Source organism: Mycteria americana, chromosome 7 (genome assembly GCF_035582795.1).
Source record: "Mycteria americana isolate JAX WOST 10 ecotype Jacksonville Zoo and Gardens chromosome 7, USCA_MyAme_1.0, whole genome shotgun sequence".
NCBI classification, from domain to species: domain Eukaryota; kingdom Metazoa; phylum Chordata; class Aves; order Ciconiiformes; family Ciconiidae; genus Mycteria; species Mycteria americana.
Window position 1 is genome coordinate 49,561,565 of NC_134371.1, and position 15,880 is coordinate 49,577,444.

General features: G+C 38.1%; 1 protein-coding gene across 4 annotated transcripts in view; it reads left to right on the plus strand.

Annotated features, from left to right (window-relative positions):
* DPYD (dihydropyrimidine dehydrogenase) overlaps positions 1–15,880 on the plus strand; it is a 369,002-nt gene that overhangs the window by 287,545 nt on the left and 65,577 nt on the right. For all 4 annotated transcript variants that reach the window (XM_075508301.1, XM_075508302.1, XM_075508304.1 and 1 more), the window contains one exon: positions 10,558–10,700. In XM_075508301.1, coding sequence (XP_075364416.1) covers positions 10,558–10,700 — 143 coding nt within the window. The remainder of the gene's footprint in view (positions 1–10,557; positions 10,701–15,880) is intronic.

The window sequence follows — 15,880 nt, forward strand, 5'->3', positions numbered from 1 at the left end:
TGCATTGTACACTACTCTGCTACAAAATGATTATAGTGTTTTATCTGCCAAAGGTGACACTGGGGGAAGATAACTTTACAGGAAGAGAGATGTTTGAATATAGGCAACTAGCACTGTGCAGTGGCTTGGCTCGAGGCAGTGAATTTATTTGTGGGTTGATGAAACTGTGGTCTCAATTTTTCATTGTCTGGGTGCAAAACAGACTTCTGACAGGGTGTGCTGGTTGCAAAGTCTTTGCTAACATTTCATTAGTTTAATTTGTGGGTTTGTGCTCTGTCCAGACCAGCGCACAGATCTGCAATTTCAGGGAAGAAAAAGTACAAGAAAAAGAAAAGAGAACCCCCCGCCAAGTGTTTATCTTCTTAAGGCCACACTGTCTTGCTAGGGCCTAGGCAATCTCCAATCATGCTTTGAGAGTTTTTCAAAGGAGGAAAGCTGTAAGAGAACATTGCAGGCAAGTTAGCGGTAAACATTGCTCAGAGGGGACTTGTAGTTTGTGGAGTTTTTGTGCATATTTTGTGCATTATTTAATTTTTTTCATCCTCATCCTGCCTCTGTCCCTTAGAGTCTGATCTATAAAAGCATAGTGCCCTCCGGCTCCAGCAGGAACTACCACAGAATGGGAGCTTCTTGTGCTTTCCTCCCAAAATAAGGCAGAGGAAGAAACTGATGCTAGTTTAACATTGGCATATAATGTAACGTCCAAGCTCAGCTTGTAGGAGCAAGTTCAGATGCTGGCACTAATCTAAACGCACCAACATGAAGCTCCCAATGACTATATTTGTACTTTAGAGACCACCTAAAGTTGGAAAGCTTCTGCTCTAAAGATCCTTCAGGTTCTGTATTAAAATAAATAAGGCAAGTCTTGAGAGCTGAAGAATCCTCCCAAGAAACTATTTTCAGCAGGATAGAGCGGGAACCCAGCTGTTGTCTCCTAACTCATAATTTGATCACCAGATTATAACTGGTCTTGCAAAACTCACATTCCTTCCAGGCTTCAGTACGAACAGCTCTAGTTTTTGCTCTTGTTCATGAGTCTCTGCCCAGATCCCTTTGTGTCAAACTCCAAAATTGCAAAGTGAAATTGTCAAAAGCCCCCATACTTTGCTTCTTTTCCCAACCCTACCCTGGTAGCAGCAGCTTGCTTTCCAAATATCTCAAGACTGGTATGGCCCTTCTTCTTTCCAAATGATGATACAGCCCACGAGCTTACAGACACATGCAGCTCCCCATGAACAGTCAAGGTAGGTAGTTTCCATTTATTGCTGGGAGAAAAAAAAGTGTCAAATAACTTCCTACTCATCCTATGGCAAGCAGATGAGTAGGGCTGTGTGCTTCAACTACCTTAGGTATAGCTATCGGTTCTCCTACTCTTGGTTGTGTGAGTCTTGAGAAACGGGAAGTGTTGAAATAAATGGCTATGATACACATAGTGTTGAAATAAACATTTATTTTAACACATTGTATGTGATGAGCCATTTATTTTAACACTTTTCACTTGAAGTGTTGAAATAACAGGTTTTATCAGGGGACGTGTCATCCACTGTTTTATGTATATGTGAATATGGAAATATATCTACTGAGTGTGCGTGTATATATATACTCAGATTATATGGATATATAATAATAATATGGTAGATGTGTGTGTAGACAAATACAGTGTTTTCTGCTGAAATTGAGTCGTTTCACAAAAATTTTGTGTTCATGCCATCGTATTTTTAATATATTTTATGTATCTATAAATAGATCTAAATATATCCATACGTAAAATTGTATATTACTAGATAGTAGCAACTGAATGAGATAGATAAAATAGAGAGATAGACAAAATAAAATAGATAAACCTCAAAATAGGATAAGAATGATCCTCAGTTATGTAAAGGGAGAAGGAAATTCTTCATCTGAGCTTTCTAAATATCTAGGTCTGATTTCTTTAGTTTGCTGTACTTTCCTAAGCTTTCCTTCCCTTTCTGTAATGGGCTTCTTAGACAAGTGGTTATTAAACAGTACAAGGTATGCTTCAGGTTTCGTAAATAACCTGAAAAGTTGTTGTACTGCATTTTTCAGTAATGTTTTTATTTTTAAATACTCTGTAAGAGCCTCAGCACCCTGCTCAGCAGCCAGTCAGCACTCTTTCAGTGTGTCCTTAGATATACTAAATTGCCTTTGTATGGTTAGAATTATGTATGCACTAAAGTACAGGCACAGACACGTAGACACACATGCTCGTCCTGCTTTCGGGCACCAGGGTCATGTTGACCATGGTAGTTGTTGTTGTTAAGGAGGTTAAAACCAGCTCAAACAAAGGTAGCGCTGCCTCTGAGGCTGACAGAGGCAAGGCTGCCTTTGAACAAATCTGTAAGCTTCTGTGTAAATAGCCACAAACACTTCTACTAGACTTTGAGTTAAACACATCTGTCTCCCCACCGAAATAAATGGGCAGCGAGACCTACTGTGTGTTAAAGTGAAGCACTCGCATCTTTTGGGGGGAAGGATTGCCCAGCAGAATTTGGCAGGAACTCATTTGTCCCTCTGTGATGGCTGTAACGGTCTTGTCTGGTAACGGTGGGCAGTATTTCTTAGATGGGCTGTCCCTTGGCTTTTATGCTGGTCTAATTCACATGTCTTTTTCCTTGTGTTATGTTGGGAGCATACCTCAGTTATTAGCACTACTTTTATTATTTTATCATTACTGCTGCATTGTTATTTGTTTTATTTTATTAGCATTGCCACTCTCTCAGTAAAAGGCAAGTTTTGTCCTGGCCCAGTGGAGGAGTGCAGTGCAAAAGGTGCCAGACCTCCTTCAGCAGCGCACTCTGCTCAGCTCTACGGCACCAAACCAGGTGACTCAGACTCTAAGTCATGACGGGGAGCAATAGCGAAGGAGTCAGGAAAAAGAAAGGGCACATCGAGCCAACCAAAGAACATGTAAAGCACGGTGTGAGACAATTTCCAGCTTCAAGTCAAACCAAAGTAGAGAGCATGAATGAAATTAAATAATGAACATCTGATAAATTGCAACAGAAAATGCTTTGCTAGGTTTCATGCAGATCACCAGAAGTATCAATTTTTAGTGGATCTGTAGTTTTCAGTGAGAGAATGGCTTTGTTAGAAAATGTTTAACCAGCTCTTATAGCAATCGCAAAACAATTTTTATCTGTCCTCTTGATTTTTCCTACTGAAGTTTGATATGAGTGAACATTCCCCCAGGTCTTCCTGGATAAATAGTATTTACAGATAAGAAAAATTTACTTTTTCCCTCTCTCTTTCTCTGATTCTAACCTTTTTAATTGAGAGAAGTCTCTGATGACTCCTAAACATTTATTGAATGAGAACTCTGGTGATTTTATGAACTTTCAGCTGAAAGAGCATAAATAATTATTAGTATCAATTCAAAAATGGTAAAAATAAATCCTAAAAAGGACACTGATTTTTCTCTGTGCTTATGAAATTCCACCATCTTTTTCTATTTGGTTTCAATTTTTTTTCAAAGGAAACATGAAGCAAAATGATTACTTGTTTTTTCTAGTCACAGCTTGGACTCAAACCTGTAGGTATCTCAAATAGAATCAAATGAGAAGTAAGCTTTGAAATAAAAAGGAAGGAGGAAATAATTGTCAGAGAAAATATTAACACACCATCATCTATGCCATAAATGTCATAGATAGTCACGATATACTAACAAAAATTAGTAGAATGCAATCAGTCAACATGGTTTCAAGAGCCAGCGATGGCAGAGTGAGATAGAAATTGTTTCAAATCTGCTGAATCATTAACTTTATTCTAAAGTCTTGGGGTAAAGTCCTAACTTCACTGTAGTCAGCAGAATCTTTGCCATTGATTTGGTAGTGTTGGCGCATCACCCTTCACAAATTATCGATAAAATGAAACATTAGGTAGCCATTGCTTTGAAGATGTAGGCTAACTGTTATAGAGACATCCCATAAAAAGAACATTCCCTCGAATGCTCCATTTGGTAAATGAATAATTAAAAGTTTTTGTTGGAAATAGCCAGAGCCTGAGTAAATAGTACATTATTATTAGTGATTTTGGCAAATGGCTATCAATATGTGAGTAGTAATGGACTAAAGGACTGACCAGGCTGTGAAATAGATAGGGAGCAATGAAAAGTGCTGGATCCTGAGAAGTGATGGGCTGTACACCATTAAAGCTGTGGCAAGGTCCATCTTGAACTTGCTCTTTGGGCACTTCCTATATTTTTTAGTGCGCTGAATATTGTGTGTCCCATTTGGAGACCTCATAACAGCTGTGGATAGTCTTTCTCTCTAAACATGTGTATTCATTGGGTTTTCTTCTGCATATAAATGCATTCTCTGGCCATTTTGAAGGATGTGCCTGCTACACTGTTTCATTAAACTGCCGCGTTATCGGGTAATTGTTTAAACATAATGCCATAGCACTATCAAAAGGAAAGGTGAACTAATGGCATTTGCAAATGTCAGGGATTATCTTAACACTTTTATTATAGTTTATAAAAAGTAGGTTCAGGGCATTCCATGGCAATTATTTCCACAGAAATTGGTTATTTAAATAAATTGCTAATTATCTGGATATGACAGTATTGAAAACCCTGCTAATGAGTTATTTGATAAGCGTAGCTTATGGTGGCCACCTACAGGTTGGAGAGAGAAAGAACATATAGAATAATTGCAATCAGAAGGCATGCAATGCAAATGAATTGTGTATAACCTGCACATTTCCCTGGACTGTTTGCAAATGCAGATGATATATATATAAAGTACTTTGATCACCAGTACTAGACAGCATACACGTTATGCAGAAAATGTCTTAACAAAGAATTATGTTTTCTGTGGTTTTTTCCTAATCCCCAAACTTTCTTATCTAGTTACTTCCTGCAGCATTGGATTGATCATCTACAATGCCTGAACTTTCACAGACCAATTCCCTTATGTAATGCTTTTTCACCCAAGTCTGGTATTTGCTGTCATTGGCTTCTTTTGTCATTAGCTTTGTTAATTTTAACAGTCAGGGAGACAGCAATATCAGCTGTCTTCCAAGAATGTATTTACAGAGGGAGAGAGGGTGACGTTGCTTAGATTTTGGGGTTTTATTTTGTTTAGCAGCACAGACTTCATCAGTAATTTAATAATAAAAACAATGTATCAGCTAATTTTTCTTTGTAACATTTAGGCTGTGGTTTAAATCTGATATTAAATTCGTAAAGAAGAACTGCAGTATAATATATAATGCAAATTAAAAATTAATTTTACTTTACAATGAACAGAATGGGAAGAATTATGACCCAAATTCATTTTTATTCCATCTAGTAACCATAGATACAAAAATTTGCTTTTAAGTCATCTACTAACCAAAGGTATAAGAGTTTGCTTTCCTTTTAAATCTGTTTAATTTGTTGATAAAGAGTTTGATAAAGATCATTCAGACTGTTTCAAGGTTCAGGCTCAGTATTACCAGTCTGAATTGATTCACCTCAGTTCTGTTGGCTGTTTTTTAATGGACCCAGATCATCTTTACCTAAAGGCCTATTTAGGGCTGCTGCAAATATGTGTTAAAGACTTTAAACTGCCACATTGGTGCAATATATTGCAAGTGAGAATGTAGCCCAGTATTCAAGACTTCTGAGGCTGGTTTTTTTCCCCATTGGTGGATCACTGGGATCAAGAAGATCTGAATTGTTTCTGCTAGGATCTTCCAAAGCTACTGGGTTGCTTGGAGCTTAACACCAGGCTTCTCCTTGAAGAAGGCGTTAAGTTTGGCTCTCAAGCCTCAATCTAGTAAACGTTTTTGGTGCTCGACAAGATCGAGTCCTCTGGGGACTTCAAGGACTTATGAAGTCATCATAAAACATGTGTCTTCTGGCATTGGTAAAGGGTCTTTTACTTCCTAAGGAAAAATAAACAATCAAACAAATAAGTAGGTATGATACTTCTCATTGGTTTGTCATCAGTCTGCTATCCTCAGAGGACAAGGGCAGCTCCGCCCACCTGCGCTGAGCAGGGAGAGGCATTTGATTGATGTATGTTCTGCTTCTCCTTCATGTTATATATTGCCTATTGGATTTCTTTGACTGCAGTCCCTGATAGTCACGAAAAATCTAACTTTTTATTAAAAAAAAAAAAAAGAAAAGAAAAAAAAAGAAAACCAAAACTCTTTGTTTTAAGGGAAGAAAAAGGTCAGGGACTTTTGCATCATATAATTATTTCATTGTTTAAATCTTTATATAATAACAAGTATTTGTTCCATAATTAATGCGAGACTTGAAAGAGTAGTTTTCAACATGGAGTAGCATGTCATCTCCACCAGGTATTTTTCTGTCTGTCTTTCATTTTCAAATCTCACTCCCCTGCTTGAGGTCTGGATAAATGGACTTTGTTTATTAAATCATTATTTTACAGCAAGGTAGATGATAGCCACATCTAGCATCTGCTAGCAGCTGTAATGCTACTATCAAGAGAGTACCATATCAGCAGTTTCCCCAGCTACGGGTGCTTAACTAGTGGAATTACAGGTCCCAACATGTCAAAGTATGTGGTAGATGCTTATTTTTTAGCACGTGAGCTGTCTTTCAAATGCATGCTGGATTTGGACCTCAGCTTCTTAAATACCATTGGATTTATCAGACAACATTCTGCAAATTCCCACTGCTACTTACAGCTCTTCTAAAATTTGGCATTAAATCTCCTTTATTTCAACCTTTTAAAAACTCCTCCACAAATCTCTGTAATGGCATTTATTACCTTCCTGTGGTACTCATAGGAAAATGCAAGAAAATAGAGACTCCAGGTCAAATTCAATGCTCATTTGCTTTTTTTTATTATTTGCCTTTTTTTTTAAATAGCTTGGCATCACTATTGTTTGTATTCTTTCTTTTTTTTTTTTTTTGGCTTTAATCTGGAAAGTTGTTTCACCATTTCATTAGGCAGTAGGATCTCTATCACAAGTAAATCACATTGTATTCCAGACCAGCAGCTTTTGTTACAGAAGGAGAAGCTTCTGAACTGTTGATCAAGAAATGCACGAGAGAATGGCTGCACTTTCTGATGTGCTTGTTCCATATTCTGTAGGCTAAAGAAAAAAATACTGAGATGAATAGTAACACCTCAGTCAACCCTCTGATTGTCATTAGAGCCATTTGTTTAATCCTATCGGAAACACTCCTGAAATGTTTTTAAATTCATTTGGGTGAATTACAGATGAATGGAATACTTTTGTGATCATACAAATTTGTCACTAACTTACTAATCACCAAATGTAAGTAATAACTCATATTATGAATATCAAGTGCAGCTAGTACTAAAAAGTACCTATGTTCCATAATAAATTCTAAGTCTCATTGCCATCTCTGCTAGGCTTCGTCAAATCATATGCTTGATTTCTTTGGGCTGAATGAAGGCCTTTCTGATTACCTATTGTGCTGAAACCTTAAATAAACTGTCATTTGCTCCTTTTCCTCTACTGACCATTGTACAGAGACAGTCATTTAAGTGAGAAGGTGGCTAATTTAATCAGACTGAAGAAAGGAACAATTATATTCTGGAAATATTTTCTTGTGGAACTCTGTGCTACAAGATATCATTAAGGTCAAGGGTCTATAAGGCTTAAAAACTGATTGAATGCAAACTCTCAGAGTTACACTGGGGTTAAAAGAATATAAACCTTCATGCCTTAAGGCAGATGTCAGTTTTTAACTCATGCAGATTGGGAAGAAATTTCCCTCTAGCCACATGATTTCAGAGTTACCAGCATCTGTATTCTTCCACCTTTCTAAAAAATAACTACCTCATCACAGTGAGATTCTGGAGCAGCTGTGTCAGTGCCTGAAAGCAATATAGCAAGTCTTGATGCCTACCTGTAGCCTCAATTTCAAACACTGAATATTTGAAGAATTTCATGAACTAGTGTTTTTTGATGAGATTATTTTCAATGGTTTTGGCTGTGTAGTGTATGTCTTGGCATGTATGCCCTCTGAAAGGCTTTATAAATAAATCTATGAGAGCAAACAGCATGGTTCCATTTTTTTTGTCTCAAGTCTTTCTCTAAGACTGGACCATCAATTCTGTCGTAATATTTGCTCTTTGGACACTAGCAGTAATCCTCTTTCAGAGAATCATTCTGTTCCTTTCAAACGCGTTACAATTGATCTAGCTCAAATGATGGCAAATAGTTATTAGTGTCCTGTGGAAAGTTCCTGTTTGGCTCCAGCTCCTTTCTGTGATCTGTTCTGGTGTGATCTTAGATTCTTTAAGGCAGTTTTGGTGAGATTTCTAATTTTTATGAGCTGGGCTCTAGTTTTCACCAAAACACACTGATAGTGCATCTTGGCTTAGGCTGTCCATTTATGCAAATGAAAGTTTATACCCTGAAAACAATATATCTTTATGTAGTCTCTGTTAAATAAACAAGAAGTATCTGCGTAAAGCCTGTGAGCAGTCCTGGTCCCTAACATGGGCATGGAAGAACATCTGGTGTGTCTTGATGGCAGGTGGAAGAGTCTGTCTGATCAGATAGTGAGTCTTCTGTTCTTCTGTCTCTGCTCAGGTGCAGAGATCAGCTATTGAAGAAGGAGGAGGTGTTGTATTAAGTATACAATGAGAAGGTGTCTCTCTTGAGGCAGCAGAAGTTGTCGTTGCCCAAGAAGATAATTTTGTGCTGAATCCAGAGCAGGTGTCAATAGAGGCTGCTTAGCTGAGCTTTTGGGTGTGAATGTGTTTAATACTGATGGGCCAGGGTCTCCTGTGAATTCAGTGTTGTCTGTCAGTGAGGGGCAGTGGAATGTTGCAAAAGGCAATGTGAGCTGAAGACAGAGTATTTTTAATGGTTAAGACAAACCAAATTTCAGTTTTCTGTAATGGAAAATTGCCTTGAAAAAACAGCTCCTTGACAAAGTGACAGTGCAGCTGTCCTATTTAAAGCAAAACATGACAGGTTTTGTGACCTGAACTTGTGTGGGATCATTCTCCTCATTGACCCTTCCAGCTAGACTGGGGAGGTCTTAGCTGATGCACAAGCAAGGCAGAGGCTCTTTCTAGAGAGCAGAATCCTGAGCCGGCAGTAGGTCCTTCATGGAGACCAGTAAAACTCTGCCTGAGAGGAAGCACTGATGAGGACACTGGAGGGAGGGTAGGTGCTGGGCTCAGTGAGACAGAGCTGCTTGAAAAAAGCAACTTATCCTTTACTAAAGACTTTCTTAGATTAAAAATCCAGCCAGCAGACTGCAATACTTCTGTCTCTGAAAGGGTAGAGAAAGAATGGCAACACAGCTTGTTTGGGTTGAAGAAATTTTGTCTGAAGGAGGTGAGGATGTTGGTCAGGCATCTAAGCAGAGGTGTGATGAAGAAGCAGCTACTGTGTCCACAGGGGCTCTTTTCCCACACTTCCTAATTGTGGTTTCTTCTTCCTCTTGCTTTGTTCATTACATTGGTTTTATTTCTTTCTTCCCTTTTGGTTATTTGCTCTTGAAGAAGGTCAAAGCTTTAAAGATTATAAAAATACCCATGGCAGGTGTTCAGAAGTATTTAATGTCATCGTATTTCCCCAAGTTACCTAATATAGTACAAAAAAAAAAAAAAGTTCCTTGCGTATGTTGACAGCCAGCCAGTTCCTCTGGGAGCCATGTGTCCCTCACTTACACTACTGTATTGTTGTCCAATGATAACATAAAATTATCCTAAAGGTTCTCTAAATTAAGTAGAAATTTTAAGAATACAGGAGTTATCTAGAGAAATCACAACTAGCCTAAAAAAATAAATAACTGAAAGTGTCAGCTGTCTATGCTATCCATCATTTAATGAGCAGCATCTGTATGCATATTTTAAATACTTGCATACCATCAATTGGATATAGCCAAAGCAGATGCATTGCAGACACAGTGTATTGAGATTTTAATCATAATTCCTCTAAATGTAGCAGGGAGTTGTCTGATTCAACCTCTATATACCATTTGAAAATGCAAGCTCCATTCTTGGAGATACAACCATAAATGAATATACTTTATTCTTTTGAGCTTCTATCGTGTTAATAGTTAAAGGGGGCTTACTTAAAGGATTATCCAAATTTACAAACATACGAAGGGGAAACATATTAAATAATATATGAAATGTCAAGTGCAGTGAAATGGCACTTTTAAACAATTTTTAGTCAGACATAAAGAAATGAGATGTTCCCTCTTACTTGGACAATGTCTATGTTCAAAAAATCAACCTGATTCTTTGTGTAGAAACATAGATCTCTTTGTCTACAGTGTACTGTGTGGTGAAGTATTGCTTTCTGTCTCAGACATTGTTAGTCTTTGTTTTGAGCATCAGCTAAAATGTTCAAGCCAGCTTTGCAATGTTTATCCAAATGTTTCTGTGTTTTTCTTTATTTCAGCCAAATTAATAATACTTTACAAGTATTGATACCACTTGAAACCCACTTGGTGTCAATTTATAAATGAATAGAACCTCTGCATCTCAGAATTAGATGTTAGTTCCTGATGTTCCTACCATGAGGGATATGCAAATTACATAAGGGTGTGTTCTGATGTTGCTAACAAAATGTTCTGGTTTTCTGTAGGAAATGCTATTAGGCCCATCGCCCTCCGCGCAGTGTCTGCCATAGCCCGTGCTCTCCCAGGATTTCCCATCTTAGCAACTGGAGGCATTGATTCTGCTGAAAGTGGGCTCCAGTTTCTGCACAGTGGGGCCTCTGTTTTGCAGGTACCTTTTCTTTCTTTAAAACATTAAAAGTAAAATAACTGTAATTAAAACCATAATGTATCTTCCTTTCAAACATTAGGATAGTAGCGGGTTTATACCATTGAAAGGATTTTTCATGCTTTTAGCTTCATGCTTCTTGCTAAGAGACATTCATTTCAGATGGAGGAGTTGCCAAAAGAAGACTTTGGATGTCACAATATCAACCTGGGAAAAGGCTAGCCATGAGTATGTTATCACTTTTTTTCTCTGACCTATAGGATTTAAACTTTAAACACTCTCCCTTGTCATACAAACAAGGTTGACACACAGTTAAGCTTGAGCTATCTGATCTTCCTTTATTCTCAGTTTTTGTCTTCTGCAAAGAGCCTGTTCAAGGCGAGAGGGATTTCAAAGAGCACTACTTTGGTCCCACTGGGAGCCAGTTTAAAGTAACTCTTGTTTATCCAGGCATCTGTGTTTATTAAGCATGTTTATTAAGCATGTTTATTGGAACAGGAGGTGCAGAGCTGTACCTCCTGCATATGGTTCTGGCATTGCAGCTCATTGCATTGGAGTGAGGTGTCAGACTGAATGCAGTAGTTGAGACTGTTTACATTGCCTGATGGGTTGTTTTGAGGTCCTGGCCAGACTGGCATGGTTAGTTAGTCCCTGTCACGGAAGGAAGCCTTGATGGCCTGTTATTATGGGCACCAGGAAATTGGCTGGAAATCAGCCCCTTACCTGCTGTACTAGGCACATCAGGGCACCATTGCAGCATGTATGTTAGAACGGCTGATAAGGAGCAGGTGGTGGTAATGTTGTATTATTCCATTATATATTGTTACATTCTAGTAGTTACTCATCCCCTTATCTGTAGTTCCCATCATAGACAACAGCAGCTGTGGATCCTGTGGATATCGGCTTTGTGTCACTCCATGGGATAACGGGAGTGGTTTCATTCCCACAATTCACTTTGACATTAAAATTAGATTTAGTGTGACCATCCTTTCTGCACAGCAATGGTGACTGCTGAGATTAGTCATTTGTTTGCTATGTTTCAAAAAAAAAAAAAAATAGGCCAACTCAATGGTTTGGTTTCGTTGGGTTTTTTAATGTACATCAAAGTTAGGATCTCTGGGAGCTGAAGTGGAAGGCTACTGCTTCTTTACAGACTTACTATGTTTTTTAGATTTATTAATACCATTTCCTATTTTTTTTTAGTTTGTATTACAATGCTTCAAACTCTTCCCATGGACAGAAAAAAGATCTACCTTTCTTACACAATGGTCCGAGAGCTTCTTCCATATAAATACTAAGTAACGGTACAGATTACAGAGCAACATTTGTCTACAAAAACATAGGATTGGCAAGGGAATGTTTTTATTGCTATAGATGCATTTCATTTGTTATTGCTAATAGAGCTGCAGTTTTGATAGCTTTGTCTGTAACAATGTTACATGATCTGAACTACACAGAGTGGAATGATTTTCTGTTCTACGTCTGCTGTATCTGTTTCTGGATGATTAAAACCAAAGTTTTTTAATGTCATTTATGCACTTTTCCTTTATATACACTGTGTAGCTGTTTATTTTTTATTATTTCTTTTCTTTTTTGTTGGTTTGCCAATGGTAATGGGAAATTCTGAAATATAATTTAATGCAGACATCCCAGTCAGTGCTCAAGAGAAAGAATATTGGATTTACAAAATATTAATTATTGTTTTCTTTTTAGTAATAATCAAGTTCTCTGGAACTGGCTTCCAGAAATGACTTGGATCTATACTGGTCTTCTGCCCTTTACTGAACAATTTCTCTTTTCAACAGATTTTTCCCAAAGATTGTGAAAAAACTCTTTTCTTATCCTTAGGCTTCACCAGTTTAACTTAAATCATCTCTAGAACTGATTTTAAACTCCTCTGGATCAAACCTATCCTCAGTTTGAGTGGCTTATTTCTGTTTCACTGAAGTAGGGAAGTCATTTAAACTAATCTGAGATAAATGGATTCTAAAGCTGCTGTGTAGGTAAGGGTCTGAACTAGTTCAATTACATTTATTTAAAAATAAGCCTTTAGTAAACTTCATGCAAGATTGTGAGTACAGGCCATAAGTCTTTCCCTCATCTTGGGAAAGGCAAATGGAAAGGAGAGGGAAACAAGTAATCTCTATAGACAGTCTTAAAAGAAATACACTTGACCGGCACTAGACTGAAACTTTTATTTGCTGCTCAGGCAAGATACACTGTGATAGACAGAAGATGACAGCCTCCTATTCATAGGTCATCTTTGGAACCTAATTACGATTATGAGAATCATTGCCATTGTTTTCCTTCTTAACAAGGTCATACAAATAGCCAGCTAATATACTTTTCCCTGAATCACAGTCTCTCTCTCTCACATGTCCTTGGTATCAAATGCCCAGGTTGTTCCTTCTTCAACAGCAAAACCTCTGTTGCTTATCGTAACAGCTTTGACAGTTCACTTCTGCTTTCTCAGTACCAAAATACAGAGCAAGTACAGAATTTGGAGATAGCATGAAATAAAGTGATCTACTAAATGATTCACTAAATGATTCACACTGATTAAGATTCACTATATAGCAAGTCCCTGAGTTAAGTAAGTAGAAGCTGGGACTGTACTGGGGGAATTATATATGCATCCCATAGCCTTATCTTAAGTATCTGCTTTGGACAATGTTGGAGATGGTGCTGAATAGACACTTGGACTGATACAATACTGCACATTTTGTGATCTTACTCCACATTTCCAAAACCACGAGGACACCTTATGACTGATCCAGAGGCAGAAAGAAAGCAGCCTGGGCTTTGGAGGTGCTGGAGTGAGCCCTGCGCTCAGCTGTGCCGAATGAGCAGTGGTCTCACAACCTGGGAGTGGGTACTGCCACTGCTATCACTGCCCTGTTACACAGAATAGCGTGTGGATCTTTCCTCATTAGTATTTTAAAAGGGTAGGGAATGTCAGTTCATCCAGCATTAAATGCAGTCTCATACCACTAAGCAGCACAGGTTGTATTGATCCATCCACAGAGCCCAGCTAGAGAGTCTGGGAGAGACTCTCCCAGAATGCATGGCCATTGGGCTTCCCTTCATTTGCCTACAGGAGAGTCCTGTGTCTTCTCTGGCATGAGAGGGTGATGTTCATGGGCTAAGATAATACGAAGGCTTTGTGTGAGTTGATTTAATTGCAATGTGACATATCTCTTAGAGAAGAGGTTTATGAATAATAAATGTACCTCCATTAAAAGCAAGATCAGGTTTTCCTCTGCAGCTATTGCACCTACAATCAGTTCTCCATTATTTTTTCCAATTGCTTTTATTTGTAAAATGTGGGGATTTATTTTCCATTTATGAAATCATCATACACAGGAATGCAAGTCAGGAGTCAGGTGGTAAGCCATATTTTGATATATGCTACAACCACCTCAAGTGGTATTAAGCAGGTATATTATGGAATGGTTTGGGGAGAGAGTTTCAGTATTTAAGGTGTGTTCTATCCCCTCCTTTAGAAGATGGAGGGCAACATCTTAGTGTCGTTACTGGCAAAAAGGTCGTGTGTAGGAAAATTTTGCAGCAGGTATAGAAAACAAACTGGATCATTGTAGTCAGTAGTAGCTGGGATTAAAATTTTATACAGCAATTTAACAGAGCATTCTTCCACTTTATGGATTTCAGAAACAGTTGCAAAAAGACCCCACTTGTTTTTTAATTTTTCATTAAAAATGCTGAAACATTTCAATCATTCTTCAGCTGATCCATAGCACTGTACTTTTTTGTAACATACCCAAATCCACCAATCCCTTTTCAGTACAGGCATGAAATTAAAAAAAAAAAAACAACAAACTTTATTTATGGAGATAATCCTGCACTCATTTCATACCAAAAGCTCCAGAAATGTCTAGCTGCATCTTTCTGAGGTACAGTTCATTACTATAGGCTTCCAGTGAGGCTGAAGTATTTTTTTTTTAATTTAAGTAAGCTTTTTTTAAAGCCCCAATTTGTCAAAATAAGATGTATATCAGATTTTTTTGCATCTTTTGCATCATGTATGTGATTTACCATGTCACATTGATGGTTTGTTAGATTTTTGCAAGGCTTTGAAAGAGACATACATTTTTCAAAGTCATCTCGCTGTAGGAAATTAAAAATGGAGACACTTACAGAAAATTCCTGTGGAAAGAGAAAATGCATTATGGAAAAAGCAATAAAAGTGTAAAAATATTAAAGTAAAAATCACTTCACAGTAGCCTGTATGATTCAATTGTAGATCAATATTGTGTAGTTAATGCATTAGCAGTAGAGCATTAATTTGCAATTACCGCAGGTGATCTGATCCTCTGTGTTCTGTCCATTGACATAAATGACCTTTTGTTGAAAGAGATTCTGTAGTCATTATTTCTAGCAGATGTAACCAAAAAAAAGGTAGAACAAAGGGGTGCTTTCTAAAGTATACTTGTTTCATGGTAGAGTCTCTTAACATTATATTCTGGTATGGAATACTTTTGTTAATCTTGAATATTGGTCATTAACGTGTAAAGAATATGGGTTCCTTTTCAAACAAATTTCTTTTCTTACAAAGTATGGAGGTCACATCTGTCCTCTGTTGCTCCAACATGGATGCCTGTAAGGCTCTCTACATAGCAACGATTTAAAATCCACCCATATAATGCTGCTTCCCAGCAGGGCAGCCTGTAGCTTTGCTCCGAGCCCTGTTTCAGACCCACCTTCACCCATATCCACCTCACACATGCCCTGGACAGGACGTAGTACCTTGCAGTCCTGTTCATATGGGCACTGTGCTCTTGTCCTCGCTGTGTTGTATCCAGCCCATGCACACCTGCTGCCTCCAGACCTTGCACCATGACCCTCCTCATCTCTCAGGCAAGGCAATATGGTGGGAATATACCTCACCTCAGAGGCAGAGCCACCATGATGCTGGATCTGCCCCATGCCCTTCTCTCCTACCTCACACCAGTTGTGTATGAGACATTGGGGATCTGAGGAAGAACAAAACCATTCTGGAAGTGTGACAGCCCATGATAGAAAAGCAATAGTGATGGTTTTTGCCTCTGCAAGATAAAATCTCCCTCCAACACAGAACGCAGTTGTTTTTATGAGACTACTTGTGGTTTTTGTAACATTTTCAAGGAGCATTCTTGTTGGTACCTCTTTGGAGCCAGGGTCTCAAG